At 40.5% G+C, this 18,862-nt stretch overlaps 1 protein-coding gene across 1 annotated transcript in view; it reads left to right on the top strand.

The window, feature by feature from the left end:
• LOC122559046 (receptor-type tyrosine-protein phosphatase gamma-like) overlaps window positions 1-7,861 on the top strand; it is a 644,852-nt gene extending 636,991 nt beyond the window's left edge. The window contains exons 28-29 of the mRNA XM_043708214.1: window positions 3,681-3,816; window positions 4,620-7,861. Coding sequence (XP_043564149.1) covers window positions 3,681-3,816; window positions 4,620-4,766 — 283 coding nt within the window. The 3' untranslated portion in view covers window positions 4,767-7,861. The remainder of the gene's footprint in view (window positions 1-3,680; window positions 3,817-4,619) is intronic.
• The last annotated feature ends 11,001 nt before the right edge of the window (window positions 7,862-18,862 follow it).

The following is an 18,862-nucleotide window of genomic DNA, read 5'->3' on the forward strand; positions in this document are numbered from 1 at the left end:
TTAACAACTCTGTCCACTTGGGTGGCCATTTTAAGGGATCTATGTACCTGCACCCCAAGATCCCTCTGTTCCTCCACACTGCCAAGAATCCTATCCTTATTCCTGTACTCAGCTTTCAAATTTGACCTTCCAAAATGCATCACCTTGCATTTATCCAGGTTGAACTCCATCTGACACCTCTCAGCCCACCTCTGGATCCTGCCAATGTCCTGCTGCAGCCTACAACAGCCCTCTATACTGTCAACGACACCTCCAACCTTTGTGTCGTCTGCAAACTTGCTGACCCATCCTTCAATCCCCTCATCCAAGTCATTAATAAAAATTACAAACATTAGAGGCCCAAGGACAGAGCCCTGTGGAACACCACTCACCACAGACTTCCAGGCAGCATATTTTCCTTCTACTACCACTCACTGTCTTCTTTTGGCCAGCCAATTCTGTATCCAGACAGCTAAGTTCCCCTGTATCCCATTCCTCCTGACCTTCTGAATGAGTCTTCTGAGTTTAGTTTTCTTCTCATTCTGCTCTTGAATCTACTGTTATTGGTGTTGACTGACAAGGCATGTACTGATGGATCTGTTTCTGGCCTGTTCTACACGAGATACAGTGCTCCACACATGAATCTGACTAATTTTTGATATAAGACTTAATAAAAGTTTTGAGTATTTTGAAGTTACTATAAGCAATTATGCTCAAAGCTATAGGATATGTTACTTTGCCAACATTCTGGTTAGGATCTACAGAGCCAAATATTAGTTTGAAAGTATTTTGTGCAATGAAGTAAAATGTCAAGTGGAACAAGCATCTTGCTTTCCACCTTTTGGAATTCCTTAGTGAAATAACTGCACAGAGGACAGTCTCCCGTCACCAAGCCACCCTTAATTAAATGTGGAAAGTTCTTGACACTGGTCCAGCTCCCTCAGAGCCAAATCTCAGAAATGTCTGACACTCCTCTTTATAACTGTCAGCCAGGGTTCCCTAATTGGACCAGATTAACTGCTCCAGTCAGGGAACTCATATTCTATGAGGTCCACCTGGCTGATCACGTTACAATCACTACACTTAGAAATATCTCAAGTTATACATACCACCCTATACGGATGTGGAGAATGTCCTAGATGTGATTTACACCACCACAAACAGTCTAGAGATAAAATTCTCTGAGGCCCTATTCATTCTGGCTGGTGACTTCAACCAAACCACCCTCAAGAGGGTGCTGCCAAAGTACTGCCAACACATCTCCTGCCCCACCAGAGGACTGAACATCCTGGATCACTGTTACACAGCTGTCAAAGAACCTACTGCTCCATCCCCACCCTGGCAAATCAGATCACAGCAATGTGTTCCTCCTCCCAGCTTACAAGCAAAAGCTGAAACAGGAGAACCCTTTACAAAAGGAAGTACAATGCTGGTCTGAGGCTGTGAAAGACCACCTCCAGCACTGCTTGGAATTGGTGGACTGGATTGTATTCAAGTACTCAGCGGAAAACGTAGACAAATACTCTACCACTGTCACAGACTTCATTAGCAAATGTGTGGAGGACAGCATACCAAAGAAGTCAATCTGAGTGTTCTCCACCCGTTGGATCATCCTGGAAATCCACTTCCTACTGAAGGCCAGATGTGCAGCATTCAAGCCAAATGACCCAGATGAATACAAGAAATCTAGACATGACCTCCACAAAGCCGTCAGAAATGCCAAGAGGCAGTACCGGACCAGGTTAAAGGCCCACACCAACCAAGCAGACTCCTGCTGCCTGTGGCAAGGCCTAAACAACTTTACAGGATATAAAATGAAGCAAAACAAGATAGCAGAGAAAGACACATCCCTCCCTGATACGCTCAATGATTCCTATGCTCAGTATAAGCAGAATGCCAGCGGCGCAGTGACGTCTTCCCCGACAGTCCTGGACACATCTGTTCACTCAGACACCGCTGCAGATGTTAAATTGGTCTTTCTGAGAGTCAACCCAAGGAAAATGATGGGCCTGGATGGTATCCCCGGTCAAGCACTGGGATCCTGTGTGGACCAGCTGGCAGAGATAATCACCGACATCTTCATGTCCTACAAGCCATAGTCCCTACCTGCTTTACACCATCATCCTGTACCTAAGAAAGCATGTGCCTTAATGACAACTGCTCAGTGGCTCTGACCTCAATAATATTGAAGTGCTTCAAGGGGCTTGTCATAGCCCACATCAACTCCAGTCTCCCAGCCGGCCTTGACCCCCTACAATTTGCCTACTTGTGTAGCAGGTCCACGGTGGATGCCATATCCCTAGCCCTGCGTTCATCCCTGAACATCTGGACAACAAAGACACCTACATTAGACTCCTGCTCATTGACTACAGCTCTGCATCCAGCACCATTATTCCCTCCAGGTTGATCTCAAAGCTGCGTGACCTTGGTCTCAGCTCCGCCCTCTGCAACTGGATCCTCAGTTATCTGACCCACAGACCACAATCAGACCGCAACCCTTCACAATAACCCTCAACACTGGAGCCTCACAACAGCCCTCAGCGTCCTACTGTACTCCCTAACAACACCACCATGGTAGGGAGATATCTAACAATGACGAGTCAAAATACAGAGTGAAATAGAGGGTCTGGTGACATGGTGCATTGAGAACAACCTCTCTCTCAACATTGGCAAAACCAAAGAACTGATCATTGACCCATCTACATCAACGGAACTGAGGTCAGAAGGGTGGAGAGCGTCATGTTCCTCAGATTGATGATAACTGACAACGAGTCCTGGTCTACCCATGTAGTTTCGACAGTCAAGAAGGCACAATAATGCCTCCTCTTCCTCAAGAGGCTCAGGAAATGTTCATAAGGACCCTCACCTTCTATAGATACACAACTGAAAGCATACTGTCCGGATGCATAACAGCCTGGTATGGCAACTGCTCTGCCCAGGATCATAGGAAATTACAGTCCAGGCCACCACAGGAGCAACCGTCCATCAATGCACTCCATTTACATGGCTCACTATCACAGAAAGGCTGCCAACATCATCAAAGACCCTACTCACCCCAGTAATGATCTCCGAAAACCTCTTCCATCAGCAGAAGGTACAGAAGCCTGAACAGATGCACTCGTAGGTCAAGGACAGCTTCTTCCCAACTAATAGACTCTCTCGTCTCAAATAATGCTGATCTTGCTAACGTTGATCTCTCTTGTACTCCCTGTGAAATGTTAACTTTATACCTCCATCTAAATCTTTTGTTCTGTACATCCTTGCTTACTATGATCTGCCTGTACTGCTCATAAACAAAGCTTTTCACTACTTCGGTACAAGTAATAATAAATAAATAAATACATCAATAAATCAATATGCTGCCTTCGTTTAATTCTGTCTGAGACTGTTGTTGTAAAAGGAAGATTTATTAGCAGCTGATGGCAAAGAAGTTACCTTTGGATGAAGAAATGCTAATGAAGACTAAACACAAGATTAGTTTGTGTGTTTAATTAGTTTCTAGGTTACATAAGATTATTAAGCTACTACTTTGGAAAAGTTTAAATCTCTTCTACCTATTCATGTTGATTCAAGGTGATCCAGGGCTTATAAAAATGACATCTTAGCAAATATTTGAGTGAGAATGCAGGAAAAAGAAATTGCATTCAGTCATGTGAAGAGAAACCTTAGGTGAACACTTCATCTCATACTGTGTTCTGTAGGTTTGGAGGGGTCTCTGCTGGGCTATTCTGTGGCCTTACTACTCTGTCACAGCAATTGGAGTGTGAATCTGCTGTGGATGTCTATCAGGTTGCAAAGATGATAAACCTGATGCGGCCAGGCGTTTTCACCGATGTGGTAAGTACAGATTCTGAAAGTTAAGAGTCTACCATATAAAATTGGTATCATAATCTTTAATAAGACGTCGGATGCTGCAATAATGATGTCCAAAGCTTGACCAATGAGAAAGGTAAATTCTGATGCGGTATGTCCTTCTAACATAGCACATTATTTCTGAGAGTTTTGTAACATGAATGCACATAGGTAAGAATATGCCATAAATATGGCAGCCCTTTTTGAATTATATAAATACAGATATTTCGGCTATCCTAACAAGGGCTTTTATTTAATTGAGATTACAAACCTGGCTGGTCCGCGGCCCCTCGGGGGAGGAATCCCGCACGAATACGGGTTTTATTATATCTGATGCTAACATATCCCGAGCATGTAAGAGACTTAAATATACACCCTGGTTAGTTGTAGGTTAGATTAGTAGATAGTTGAGTTTTGTTTGTTTGTTTTTTTTTTCTTTTCGGTTTTTTTTTGTCAAATTTTGGCTATTGTATATTTGAGCTAATTGTATATCAATGTTTATATCTGAGAGTTTTGTTTATTTTTGTAAACTTGTAAAAATGTTAAATTTCTAATAAAAATATCTAAAAAAAAAGAATATGCCATAGTTCTTTTGTTTTTTTTATTTTTTGATAAGTTGTAAATGGCATCATTGAGAGTTGACTATTTCTATTTTAAATTGCATGACATTGCAATGGTTATAGTTCTAAAGATTTGACACAATTATTAGCAATGTTGAAGTAGTAAAATGCATAAATAGTTAACACAGGATTTTCCTATTCTAATGCTTTGTTTCTGTCTTTCCACAGGAGCAGTATCAGTTTCTATATAAAGCAATGCTCAGCTTAATCAGCACAAAAGAGAATGGAAATGGACCCTCATCATTTGATAAAAATGGTACCATTATTATCACCGAAGAATCAGATCCAGCAGAAAGCATGGAATCTCTTGTGTAATCTGAAGATTTTCAGAAATGGAACTTCATTTGAGAAAAAAAACTTCTGAGGACTGAATGAATTTCTGAGGCCTTTATTTTGTCAGGTTCCAATTTTAATGATGACCTGGCTATACATTTTACAGTGATGAGAGTTTTTGATGTTAATTTTAACCATTCTGAGTCCATTATTATCCTGCTGAGCATTTGAATCTCTTATTTTCACAAGATGAAAACACAATTTGTTCTAGTTTGCACTATCTAATCAGTGTTACTGCCTATTAAAAACTTAATACAAAATTTGTAATTTCCCAGAAATTCATGAAAAACTTTTGTCTGTAATCCTCAATAACTTGAGCTTCATAGGAAGGCAGAATCTGTGTCCGGAGACAGCTTAAAGGTAATTGTGCAAACAAAAACATTCTACATTTTAGTCGTTCATCAGCTCAGATTGTTTTTGTACAGATTGCAATGTATTATTGAACTCACTTTTAAGTAAACATAATTTGAACCTGGCAAATCCTGTAAAATTTCAGAGATGTAACCTCCTACATTCCAGTGATCAGACTACAGACAGTCAAAAACATTCTTACCACAAAATACTTTAGTGCAGGTCAGGTGTATGGGTACAGCTAATAATTTATCATTTTCTTGACACTTTATATATTTGTGCTGCTTCAGGCTGTAACTGAAATGTGTGGGGAAAATGCTCATTTTTCATGTGGTAGAAAATATATAAATATCTTAGTAAGGGCAACAGTCATCCTGCTTGCAAGAATGTGGAATGTGATTAACGGTTTTTGCAGGATTAAAATGAACACACAGCAGACACAGGTCCTAATAGTGGAAAGAGAAGTGTGCACCAGTATTGCTTGCACATAGGCAGCCAATGGTCACAGAATTTAATGTTCTTTATAAAGAACAGGCGACAGCCATTTGGGGTGCAAGTGATTGCTTGGAGTGACCTAACCCACTGTCAGGCGATGGAAATGCAGCTCTGCCTGGCTGTAAAAGGGACTCTGCAGGCAGAGCTTGCAGTTCAGCAGGGAAAAAAAAATTACAAATTTGGAAGGACACTGTCTGAAGCCAAGCTCTTCATTCCATTTTGCTTCTATCTTCTATCCCCATCTTATATCCCAGTCATTTACACACTCATTATTCTATACCATTTTCCAGTAGCACCCATCACTGCCACCCACATCACCCCAATTTTTCTATTGCTGTTTCTGGCACTTCAGGAATGAGAGCATAAACCGGTCCCCCTTAAAACAGTTTCCTTACTGTTTATAAACAACTGTTCATCTGTGATCTGAATGTACAACTTCATCTGATGCACACCAACTTTAACCAGTGCAGATGGCACAAGTTTCCATTCCCCCCTGACTAAATCTTGGACTTAATTTGGGCACGTCTTGATTTAATGGCATGCAAATGTAAGTAAAAGGTACCTGCCACTAGACACCATGAGTTCCTACCTGCCACTGAAACACTGCCAACTTAATCTCTTAACCCATCATTCGAAATACAAGATTTTGACTCCTGCCTGCTTAAGCCATCCCTCCTGCCATGATTTCCAATCCTGGTGGCTCCATTATGTCCAGTCCTCGGATTCAATTTTATTTTTTGCAGGAGGTATAAAGAAAAGCAGAATGGTGCACATTTTTGCACAGAGTGTTGTGTAAGTGTAAAATGAGGATGCATTTGATGGCAATGTTAGACTATTGATAAATATTGCGTGAGCTACACAAATAATGTTGCATTTTTGCCATGTTAATAATCAGTCTTTTGGAAAGATTCCATGATTTGAAACATTTTTTAAATAACCGTGGAGAAGAATTTATTAACTTACCAAAGATATAAAGTAGTTCTCAGCAGAAGGTAGGAGTGTTTCTTTTCAAACAAAAAGGTTTTAATTCTCTTATTATTTCTAAACTGCCTCTTTAGTCCAGGGTCAAACTTTTAATTTAGAAATTTAACAAGTGACTCAATACGATGAATGTTAATGTTATCAAGGTGCCAGTTCATATTTCATTTATGAAAAGATGATTCTACATATTGAATAAACCATTCATATAGACATTCGTACCTTAATTACAATTTAAAATTGTATGCTTTTTCTTCTTAAAAGGTTGGCCATATTTGTACACAAATGTGTGATATTCAGTTAATTGTCTGCGGATGAGGCTATGTTCTCAGTGGGAAGAGCATAGCAGTGCTGGACTGAAAGTGCTGTCAGGCTTCTCTCTGCTGTGACATCTTTAAAAAAATACTGCTACCTGGAAGTGAAAACAAAAGTTTCAAAATTTTTGTTAAAAAAAGAGATATTTTCACAAAGTGGGAGACATTTTCTATACTAGGTAAACATTTGATGAGGCAAACATGAATCAGACTTTTAGGAAACTAAAAAGCTTGAGCTGTTTTCAGGAAAAAACTTTAAAAAAGAAAAAAAACATTTTCTCAACAAAGGGGAGATTTTTGAATTTTTTAAAAAACCTCATGTTTCTCCAACATTTGGGGTAGTCGTGTTCAAAAAAATTTTGTTTCAACATTTTAGACAAAAATAAAAATAGTTCAAGTATCACGTCTTGAAAACCATAACCTTTATTCATTCTTTAGGGTAGCAGATACAAACAAACTGTAAATATTTTGTTGCTTAAACAGGCATTCTATGGGGACTTTGTATCTACAGTATATAATCACAGAATTTTATATTTTCATAAAAAGCTAATTTTTTTCTAGTCTCAACTCCTTCATAGTTTTGTGGTGGCTAAGTGGAAAACTGTATTTGCATTGAGGTAGTACCATGAATACTGTGTCATCACATTTCAAAGGCATTGAACCTATATTACTTCTTGGGGGCAGTGGTTGTCGAAGTTGCAGGTATTTTCAACAATATTGTCGGTGTGTGCAATAGGAATAGATCTAGGCAGTTGCTGAATAAGTTCGTCTCATGATCCATTTGAAAATGTGGTGTTCTGTAACTTGAAAAAAATCTGCTTTGTTCTGTTGGAAACTATATTAAATTGTTCTATTATAGTGTTATTTAATATGTAAATTGTATTGCTACACATGAAATAAAGTATGGGTTTTGATGGACCTATAGATGCTGCTGCTGTGATTTTGCTAGAGATATTTATTTTGGTGATTAAAGCCAATATATTTTGTCTACAGTATATTTTAGATTATCTGAAGTCAGCCAGCATTTCCAGGATTGAAATTCCTCCAGCCACTAACTTTACTGAAAATGTTTGCAAAAAACACTCAATCATTAAAGAAAAGCAGAAGATGATGGAAGCTCTCAGCAGCATCAGGTCAATAATTTAGCATCAGAAACAGAAATTAGGAGCAGGAATAGGCATTCAGCCCTTTGAGCCTACGCTGCCATTCAGTATGGTCATGGCTGATCATCCAACTTAATATCTTGTTGCCGGTTTCTCCCCATACCCTTAGATCCCTTTAACCCTAAGAGCTATGTCTAACCCATTCTTGAAAAGCACTTTTAATGGCAGAGACTTCTGCAAGCTCACCGCTCTCTAGATGAAGAAGTTTCTCCTCACCTGAGTCCTTGTTTCCTTAATCTGACTTGTTTCCTTAATCTGTAGCCCCGATTCTGGACTTTACAATCATCAGAACATTTCTCCTGCATTTGCCCTGTCTACTTTTATTGGAGCTTTATGAACATCTGTGTGATTCCCCTATCATCCTTCTGACCTCTAGTAAATATAATCCTAATTGGTCCAGTCTCTCTTTATTCATCAACGCTGCCATCCCATGGTCTGGTCAATCTCCCTCTATAGCCAGAATATCCTTCCTCAGATAAGGAGACAACTTCTCCTTATCACAACACAATACTCCAGGCATGGTCTTGCCAAGGTCCTGGTATAATTGCAGCAAGATATCTCTGCTCCTGTACTCAAATCCTCTCGCTATGAAGGACAACATACCATTTATCTTCTTCATTGCCTGCTGCAGCTGCTTGCTTACTTTCAGTGACTACTCTAAATAAACACTCAGGTCTTATTGCACCTTCCCTTTTCCCCCACCTATTGCCATTCAGATAATAACCTACCCTTCTGTTGTTGCTGCCAAAGTGAATAACCTCACATTTATCCACATTATACTTCATCTGCTATGTATTTGCCCATGAATTCAACTTGTCAAAGCCATGCTGAAGCATCTCTGCATCCTTCTCACCGTTCACCCTTCCATCCAGCTTTGAGTTATCTGCAAGTTTGGAGGTACAGGGCCAACCCGGTATCCACTGAATCGTTCTCCACAGTTTCAGTTACCTGTGGTTTACCATGGCCAGAACATATTATAGGGAACGTTCCGGAACCAGGGATCAGGACGCTGCCAGGAAGGTACGTTTCCTATTTAATTGAACGAGTTCGCTCCTATCCATGGTTTTGGACTTCCACAGTAGGTCCTGGAACGTATACCCCACCAGTACGGTGGGAGGGAGATTACTGTATTACATTTAGTTCCCTCAGCTACATCATGAATATATATTGTGAATACTGAGTGTCATGATTTGGAGGTGCCGGTGTTGGACTGGGGCGTACAAAGTTAAAAATCACACAACACCAGGTTAGAGTCCAAAAGGTTTATTTGGAAGCACTAGCTTTCAGAGCACTGCTCCTTCATCAGATGGTTGTGGAGTATAAGATTGTAAGGCACAGAATTTATGGCAAACGTTTAGAGTGTGATGTAACTGAAATTATATATTGAAAAAGACCTTGATTTTTTGATAGTGGGTGGGTTATCCTGACCTTGCTGCATGCAAACATGATTTGCTTCAGTATCTGTGGAATTGTAAATCGTACATTCACCAATGAATATTCGAACTCTGACCTTTTGATGGAGGATTCTTGCATCTAAGATGTTTTCCTAAGAAACTTCTGCAGCAATATCCTACCACTGAGGATTTCCAATAAGTACATCTGTTTTCCTTTACCAGGTATGACTGTCAAGAGTTTTCTCCAATTCCCAATTATTTCAGTTACTTTCGGACTCTTGATCAATAAGCAAAAATGGCATACCTGAAATACCAGAAGTTTACTGTATTATTGCAATCTCCACAATATCTGAGTAGTCAGTTGGTCATGAGTAAGAAGGCTCTCTGCCAGTAAGGTTTATTTAAGGCAAAGTTGCATTATTAATTAACTGATTTATATTGTAAATAAAGTATAACATTGATGTGTATATCCCGTGCGTTGCATTTCTATTACTTAGAGTGTGTTTTTACATTGTTTATATAGACCTCTTGATCATCCAGAATATTTGATCAACCAACACACTCCTGGTCCCATAGGGGCCAGTTAATAAAAAGTTTGCTGTATATTCAATGATTCAGCTTCCACAGCTTTCCTGGGTTACAGATTGTTGAACTTTCATGCTCTCTAGCAGAAGAATTTTTTCTCCTCTTTTTTAATAGGCAAACCCTCATTTATTCTATAAGGGAGGGCACTTCAAGCTCCAGTGAAGTGAGGACCTTCAATGGGCAACACCATTGCGCACAGAGCCATATAAAGGAAATGTACCTAAGGACACACTTTATGCATTGGCCTGGGTGTGTAATGCACCTTCTTTTTTTGAGTTTCCAAGTAAGATTTATTAAAATATAGAGATGTCATTTGTTACCAATAGTGTTTTATATAACTGATTTAGCCAGTATAATTTGAAGTGAAACAATTAAAATGAGAGAAATTAATTGGTATTGGCTCATTTAGTTTGAGATTGATGGGAGAATCATTTCATGAATGGAAAGTCTATATTCCTATCACTTCACTCTTGTGTAGATGCAGCCGCACTGAGAAGTCTCCAGCATGTGGATGAAGTTGAAGCCAAGCCACAAGAGGTTTCAAAGAATGACCAACTTGCTGCCCCTCTCATACTGCAGACTCCAGAAAACTTTCAACTTGTCACCTTCAAGAGAATTGAGAACATCAATTGAATCCTCCAAATTGGCTTGCAACAGTAATGACTTCTTCAGTACAAGAGGCTTGCTCAAATCATTCCAGACCATTCTATTGAAAATCAACACTCAATCCCACTAAGACCTGTGATGCAATTTCAATGTCTGTGCACTAGGAGAGATTGTATATATTTGCTGGAATTGCTGCACCTGCAATATACCCATTGTAAACACATGGTGCAGCAACTGCTGACTTCACACCTTAGTCCATGGAACATCATGTACAAATAAGGATGGCCGGCTTCATTTGTCTGACAACTGTAACTGGGTGATATAGAGGCTTGAAGAACAGATTATGTTGAACAGTACAAATATATTTACAAACCTGAGCAATTGTGATCAATGATGTGTGATCATGAGTGTGCCCTCAAAATGTTTTGCTCTTTCTTTCCCTCCCACAACATCTCAGTGCAATCCCAGCTCTGCAGCTGGGGTGAAAGGGGTCTGTCCTACAATGGACCCCATTAACCTTGGAGTTCTGGTCAGATCACCTCAGGTCCAGAGGGCCCAAACATCTTAAATTTGTCCTGCACCCACCTTGGCCTAGACTCTCCTAACACACAGGGTGGAAGGCAAAGTGAAAATGTAAGGCCCAGTCACCTGTGAAGTACCCTGAGAGGAGTTTTATAGGGCTTATATGTGGTTCAGTTCTGCTGGTACCTGCAAAATACAAAAAGCAGAAGGCATCGTGACCAAGTGTTAGGAGTTGTGTTGGGTAAAATTAACACAGTGGGCTTAACGTGAGAGTTGCTGGTGGGACCTCTTTAGGCACCTTTTTTGGACCTGTTACGGTTCTCCCCAGCCAGTACCATGATTCTTAATTCATAGGATTTGAGGAGATGATGTCGAGCAGCCCTCGGCCCTGTTATGGACTGCTTTCCGCTTAAGGAGAGAAAGGGAGGGACTGAGTGAGATGAAAGTGGGTGTCATAGCTATTAGTGCTGGGGTGGGATGAAAGTGGGTGTCATAGCTGTTAATGTTGGTCGAGGTGGTGGAAAGTTGGTGAGTTGTTCTAAATGAATGAGTAGGCAGCATCGAGGTCATTCAGGTTTGATAGTATTTGAGAAACAGGGCGGTTAAGACTGAGAGAGAGAGGATATTACATGCAATAATGAGAGTGGGAGAGCATGGGCCTTGGTGGGACATGGTGTACACTGAGTTGAAAAGTGTAGCACAGATCAGGCAGAATCCAAGGAGCAGGAGAGTAGACGGTTTGGACATAAGCGCTTCATCAGGAATGTGGAGGAGAAAAGGGGCAAAGAGAGGATGGGGCTGGGTTAAGATAGGTGGAAAGGTGATAGGTGGATGCAGGTGGGAGGTAATTGTGATAGGCTATTGGGAAGAGTGGAGCAGATAGGTGAGAAGGAAGATGGACAGGTAGGACAGGTAAAGAGAGCGGTGCTGAGTTGAAGGGTTGGATCTGGGATGAAATGGGGAAAGGGGAGATTTGGTTGATGTTGATGCCATGTGGTTGGAGTTCCCAAGGTGTAAGATGAGGTGTTCTTCCTCCATTTGACCGCTAGGTTTGATTTGGTGGTAGAGAAGACCCAGGACTTGTATGTCCATGAGGGAGTTAGAGGGGAAGTTGAAATGGTTGGCCACAAGACGGTGGTGTTGTTTGATGCGTGTGTCCCAGAAATGTTCCCTGAACTGCTCTGTGCATTGGCGTCCTATCTCCTCAATGTAGAGGAGACCACATCGAGAGCAATGGACATGGTGGGTGGATGCGCATGAAAATCTCTGTTGGACTGAAATGATCCTTTAGAGAGGGAGTGAGGGGGCAGTGTGGGCTCAAGTTTTACGCCTTGTACGGCAGCAAAGTAAGGTGCTGGTAGTGGATGGTACACCAGCAGAGATAGTAAGTGTAAGATAATGGAGAGAAGATGGTAGCACTTACATTGGTGGAGTGGAGAAGGTCATTGACCTTCCTGCATTATTGAGTATTTTGTTCGACAGTGGATATGGCACTAATTTGAATGGCAACCTCTGATCAGGCCAGCAGGATCTGATAGTGTCCTCTGTCAGTCTTGGGGGACAAGGATGGATCTCCTCTATACTACCCTGTCCATCAGGATCTTGAGGTCTCCATGGGTAAATGACAGCACCAGTTTCCCCTTATCGGCCATCACCTCTAGGGGTGTGTATCACTGTGCAGACCTTCGGAATGCCAGTGACTTTCTGTGTACACAACAGATGTTTAAGGATGGAACAGGTGCCAGGTATGCTGGGGTATCCCAGGAAACCAACACAGTAATGAGTACTTCCATCTAGTGTTCTTCCTTCTTGTGACAACAGGAGAAGAAGGCAAATAACAACTCAGGGAGGGCCAAGACTGATAGAGAGTTTTGTGTCTTCAGATATTAACTTCCACTTAGGAAGAGGCCTTGGAAATGACAGGTTCCAGGACAGCTGCATGATTGCTGATTATGAGACAGGAGTACCAATTGAAAAGGGTGAAAGATAAATACAAAGACATGAAACTGCATCAAGCACATACAAGGCATAATGACCATGTGTCCACCACTGAACATATAGTTTGATAACTGGGATAGATGGAGTTTGAAAATAGGAAACCCTTAATCTTTTCAAGTGTATGTTCTCTCATGCAGGTAGTCATGAAATGGAAGGACCTGGAGATCAAGAGACCAGGAAACAACCAGCAAAATTGACAATGATAGAGGAAGTTTCTGCACCTGTACAGGAGCCTCGCAGGACTTCGGCCCTCCAGATTTAAGTTAGCCAGGGGATGACTGCCAAGGTTATGCTGAGTTGTAGTCAGCAGCCTGCTTCCACTTCATTTGCAGGCACAGGAGTAGCAGAATATGAAGATCACAGATAATGCAATATGTGACTAAAGCCTTGTTTCTATTGTGCAGGTCAATATATCTTTCATTCATGTCCTCAGACTACTTTGCCAATATGATTTGTCCAAATCTAAATAAAGATTAAAGTTGTTACAATTGTTGAAGTACCTTTCTTATAATCCCTCATTTTTTCTTAATTTGTGCAGTTATGATCGCAGCTGTTGGTGTTTCACATGGTCTATTTTCCCCAACAGTAATTTATCTTTTAAATAATAATACTTATGTATTGGTTCTGATTCAAACATTTTGCAGCCCAAATTCGTTTCACTTTGTCTAAATCTCTGTATCTCTTAAATTTCAACAATTGGCATATTCCTCACAGAACAGAACGTCCCAAATTAAGGATATATCTCCTGAATCCATCATTTCACCACTTTATGTTTCTTTTAGAATATATCTCAATCAAGGACTTTCATGAAACTTTTAGCTACTCCTCCTCAAGTCTTATTTTTGGCTTGGAGTTTATTTTTGCTCAATTATGCCGCTATATATTACCTAAGGGGGTTTTCTGCATTAAAACTGCAATACAGTTGCAAGTTGGTATATGATATTTTTTATGTGGTAATTCAATGTTTGGTCCCAGATCCAAAACACCAAGGTCATAGTTACATTAAATTATTTTGTGCCTCTGGCACCTTATTTGTCTTGACATCTTATCTCAGTAACAATAGAAATTATTTAGTATTGACATTGCTTTTGGCATAAGAGTTGAAATATTAATGACTTTCAAGTTAGATGTGCTTTTCTAACTTTCTCAGTTGTTGGTACACGAATGTTTCCAACTGGATTACAGCTGTCACTGGAAATTCAATATTTCCATATCATTGCAATTCCTTGTTGCATTATAAATTGTTCCTACAAGACAGAAAGTATTAGCAAATATATCTTTCAATGAAAGCTGAGAAAAAGTGAAGCATTTTTACAGTTTAACACCAGGTACATTATTCTACATAATAAGTTACAATAAACTGCTTGTGACTTTATATATGTAGATAGTACAGCTGCCTACTGTACATAAATCAGTGATCAGTCCTTCTAAAGGTAGAGGGAGGAGGTCTGATGAATGATAATCCACGATGTACCTGGAATTCAATTATTATACTACATCTTTATAGTGGCTTCTACCAGTTTTGCCTTGTAACTTTGTATGCACAACTGAAAGAATATTGCATATATTTTTCTCCTTTGTGTTTCATGTTCTCTTGGCTAATTGAATTGTTAAAAGGCAGCTGTACATCTAGACAAGCATTATCAGTCTGGAGCTGCCCTGAACAGTTCCTGACACTTGCCCTGATGTTGTAGACAATGGATACCTTGTGGGCATAGATCTGGGGGTCCTGTTGGATGGCAGGATATCCTGTTCCTCCAGGACCGGCAGTGGACCCCAAAAGACCAGACAATGCCAGCTGGAGACCTGACACCTGAATAAGCACAGTCTCTGGATGAATGTACAACAATGTAGAAAGAAGATCAGTGATCTCTTCCACTCCATTAACTTACATGCCACTTTGTCACACTTTATCTTCACTACTGTACCCACCTCCCACCAAGGCTCATACTCTACCACAGTCACTGTTACTTATAATGTCTACCTTTAATCACTGTTCACTAACCCACCACTGATATCTTCATTCTGCATGCCCTCTGCATTGCCTACTCGCTTTCTTGGAACACCTTCCCCACTGGCACCAAAGATAGAAGCTGTGCTATCCACTTTCATCTCCATGATTACCTTCTCTCTCATTCCAGGAGGAAAAAAGCTCACAATAAGGCAGAAGGTTAAGGCGGGTGATGGACTACCTAACATTTTGCCCTCAACTCTTCTGTAGAAAAGATTCTGAGTCTGACTGCCCTGAGAATTTGATTGGTCCTTTCCAAGCCCCTAGACCGGTGTCAGACATTTCCTTTGACTTACTGTTTTGGGACTCACTGACCAAAGGCTATCTCCCTTGACTTAACTGAGGGTTATTGACAATCATGACAAACTCCCTAGCCTTTGGTTAGTGGGTCCCATTAACAGTAAATCAAAGGCAACCTCTGATACCAGTCCAGGGGCCTAGACATGTCCAGTCATATTCTCAGGACAGAATTGTGTTGCTGGAAAAGCGCAGCAGGTCAGGCAGCATCCAAGGAGCAGGAGAATCGACGTTTTGGGCATAAGCCCTTCTTCCTGAAACGTCGATTCTCCTGCTCCTTGGATGCTGCCTGACCTGCTGCGCTTTTCCAGCAACACATTTTTCAATTCTGATCTCCAGCATCTGCAGTCCTCACTTTCTCCCATATTCTCAGGACAGTCAGACTCTGTTTCGTATTAAAGCTAAATGGTAAAGCAATACAGTAGTGCTATGAGCCAAGTGTCACTGGCTGAGGAACAAAATGCAAAAAGGAAAAACAAGACATTAAAGTGCAGAAGTGTCCTGTAAATAGATGGTACTGTGCCATAAGGGTACTTAGAGGCTGGCACATGTCAAATACCAATATCCATGGATATAGTGTGCATGTGGTCAGTGCTCAAGGAGATCCCTGAGATGGAGTGCCCTGAGATTTTGGTGCCTGCTTTCCAACACAGAGGTACTTTGAAGTAAATGGTGAGCTGAAGTTGTTGGGGACCATGCCAAAATTTCTCAGTATCTGATCTGCTCTCACAGGGTTATGGGATGACAATCTGCATATTAATGAGGTAAAATGTACAGTTAACAAGGTGTTAACAAGCAATAATTTCACTTGATAAGAAATTTGATACTGCCAATCAGGAATCTTACCACAATATCCAGAATTTAATAAAAAGATGGAGTTGTTCCTGACATCAAGGAAGACCTCACTGGACTTCTCGCACGATTCTGCCACATTTCTTACTATTGCCCTTGTCATTCAGGCCCCGTTTGGATTCTAACTTGATGTTGAGAAAACCTGTTGCGACTGTATAGGATGGGCTGAAGGGCTAACATTGATGATGATATTCAACAGCTGCCTGAACTTGAATGAGTCCTGGGAACATTCCTGTATGTGTCACACACGGCATAATCAAATTTGCTTTTCTGTCCTATTTTCTGTACTGGCTGTTTGTTACACTTGTTATGACGTTTCAAAATGTCCGCATTTTATACCTCCCCAATATCAGATTGTCTAATTGGTTCAATGTTGGCAAAACAACAAATTCAGAGCTGAAAATGTGTTGCTGGAAAAGTGCAGCAGGTCAGGCAGCATCCAAGGAACAGGAGAATTGACGTTTCGGGCATAAGCCCTTCTTCAGGAATGAAGAAGTGCTTATGCCCGAAATGTCGATTCTCCTGTTCCTTGGATGCTGCCTGACCTGCTGCGCTTTTCCAGCAACACACCTTCAGCTCTGATCTCCAGCATCTACAGCCCTCACTTTCTCTAAAACAACAAATTCAAACTTGTTTGGGTTTTAGTGTCCTTAGGTATAATTTAAACTGATCGGTTAAATTTGAATTGTTGTCAAAACAGCAACCAAACCTCAGGTATACATTTCATTGACAAATGATTTTCCACTACACTCCGAGACTGCCATCTAGTCATATATACAGGCACTTGTAATCTCCCAGTTCAGAACAGGATTCTCTCTCTCTTAAAAGGCACAGTACATGCCTTCAACTTTAGATTAGATTAGGTTCCCTACAGTGTGGAAACAGGCCCTTTGGCCCAACAAGTCCACACCAACCCTCCAAAGAGTAACCCACCCAGACCCCTATATTTATCCCTGACCAAGACACCTAACACTATGGGCAATTTAGCACAGCCAATACACCTGACCTACATATCTTTGAATTGTGGGAGGAAACCGGAGCACCCGGAGGAAACCCATGCAGACACGGGTAGCATGTGCAAACTCCACCAATTAAGTTAATGTAATTTTAATGTATCTTACTGGAACACCGTATTATTACTGAGTTGGAGGGATATAGTAAGCAGTTAAGAGAAAGGGGAGATTAGAGATGCGAATAGTTGTTGTTTAATGTTCACTTTTAGAGCTTAAAAAAATTGATATTATCTCTTTAAATAGTGGAATTTGGGAGTTCTCTGTCACTCATATTTTAACAGATTTTGAGGCGAGGTGAGCTTTTCTGGGTGTTTGGTTTAATTAACAGAGGGGTTCACCACTGTGTTCTAAAAGTTTGGGACTAGGGTCCAAGATTTAGACAGGTTTAGACAGATCCAGTCAGAGATTTGTACAGATTTGAACTAATTTGGGGTACAAAGGATCCCAGCAGATTTAAACACTTGCCAGTTAGTGTCCTAGATCTTTAAATAAAACTTGGATGAAAAACTTTGTTTAATTTCAGTTACTTGTGATTGGTTAAATTAAAAATGAGGGAGATAGCTCTTAACATTGCTAAAGAAGTTCTGAGTTTGAAGATGCTTCCCAAATTTTCCAAGAAAGTTTAGAAAGACAGAGGAAGGACATACTTTTAGAATTAGCGAATAGGTTAGAATTCAGTTTTACCAAGGACAAAAGTAAAGCTGGAATTGTAATGAGGTTGGTCAAACACTTACGTGTATCAGAGAAACAAACAGTAGGGTTAGAAAAATGTAAATTGCAATTGAGGCAAATGGAGTTAGAAAATAACGATAGGGAAAGTAGAGCCATGTTAGAGGAAAAAGAAAGGGAGAGAAGGTTCTTAGCTCAGCAAAGAGAGAGAGAAGAAAGAGAAAGAGAGAGAGAAGAATGAGAAAGAGAGAGAGAATTTGAACATCAGACATTGTGAATGCGTCAGGAAAATCAAGTTAATAGGATGAAGATGAAGGGAGAAGGTAGTGATGTATACAAATATGTTAAAATATTGCCACATTTTGATGAGAACGATGTCAAAGTCTTCTTTATTTAATTTTAAAAATTGGTGAGGCAGATGGAGTGGCCAGAGAACTTGTGGGTAATACTAGTTCAAACTAAACTGGTAGGCAGAGCTAGTGAGGTATTTGCAGCACTGTCAGATGAGGGGTCAAGAGGTTATGCAGATGTCAACAAGGCTATTTTGAATGCCTGTGAATTGGTACCAGAAGGATATAGGGCCTGTACTGCGCTGTATTCTTCTATGTTCGATGTTCTATGTTCTATGTTATGCAGATGTCAATAAGGCTATTTTGAATGCCTGTGAATTGGTACCAGAAGGATATAGATACCACTTCAGAAACATAAAGAAGGAACCAGGTCAGACTTGCATTGAATTCAAAAAAATTTAACATAATAATTTTGATAGGTGGGTGCGGGCCTTAAAAATAGATAAGACCTATGAGGCTCTAAGAAAGATTCTTCTGCTG

Source organism: Chiloscyllium plagiosum, chromosome 18, assembly GCF_004010195.1.
Source record: "Chiloscyllium plagiosum isolate BGI_BamShark_2017 chromosome 18, ASM401019v2, whole genome shotgun sequence".
Taxonomy (NCBI): domain Eukaryota; kingdom Metazoa; phylum Chordata; class Chondrichthyes; order Orectolobiformes; family Hemiscylliidae; genus Chiloscyllium; species Chiloscyllium plagiosum.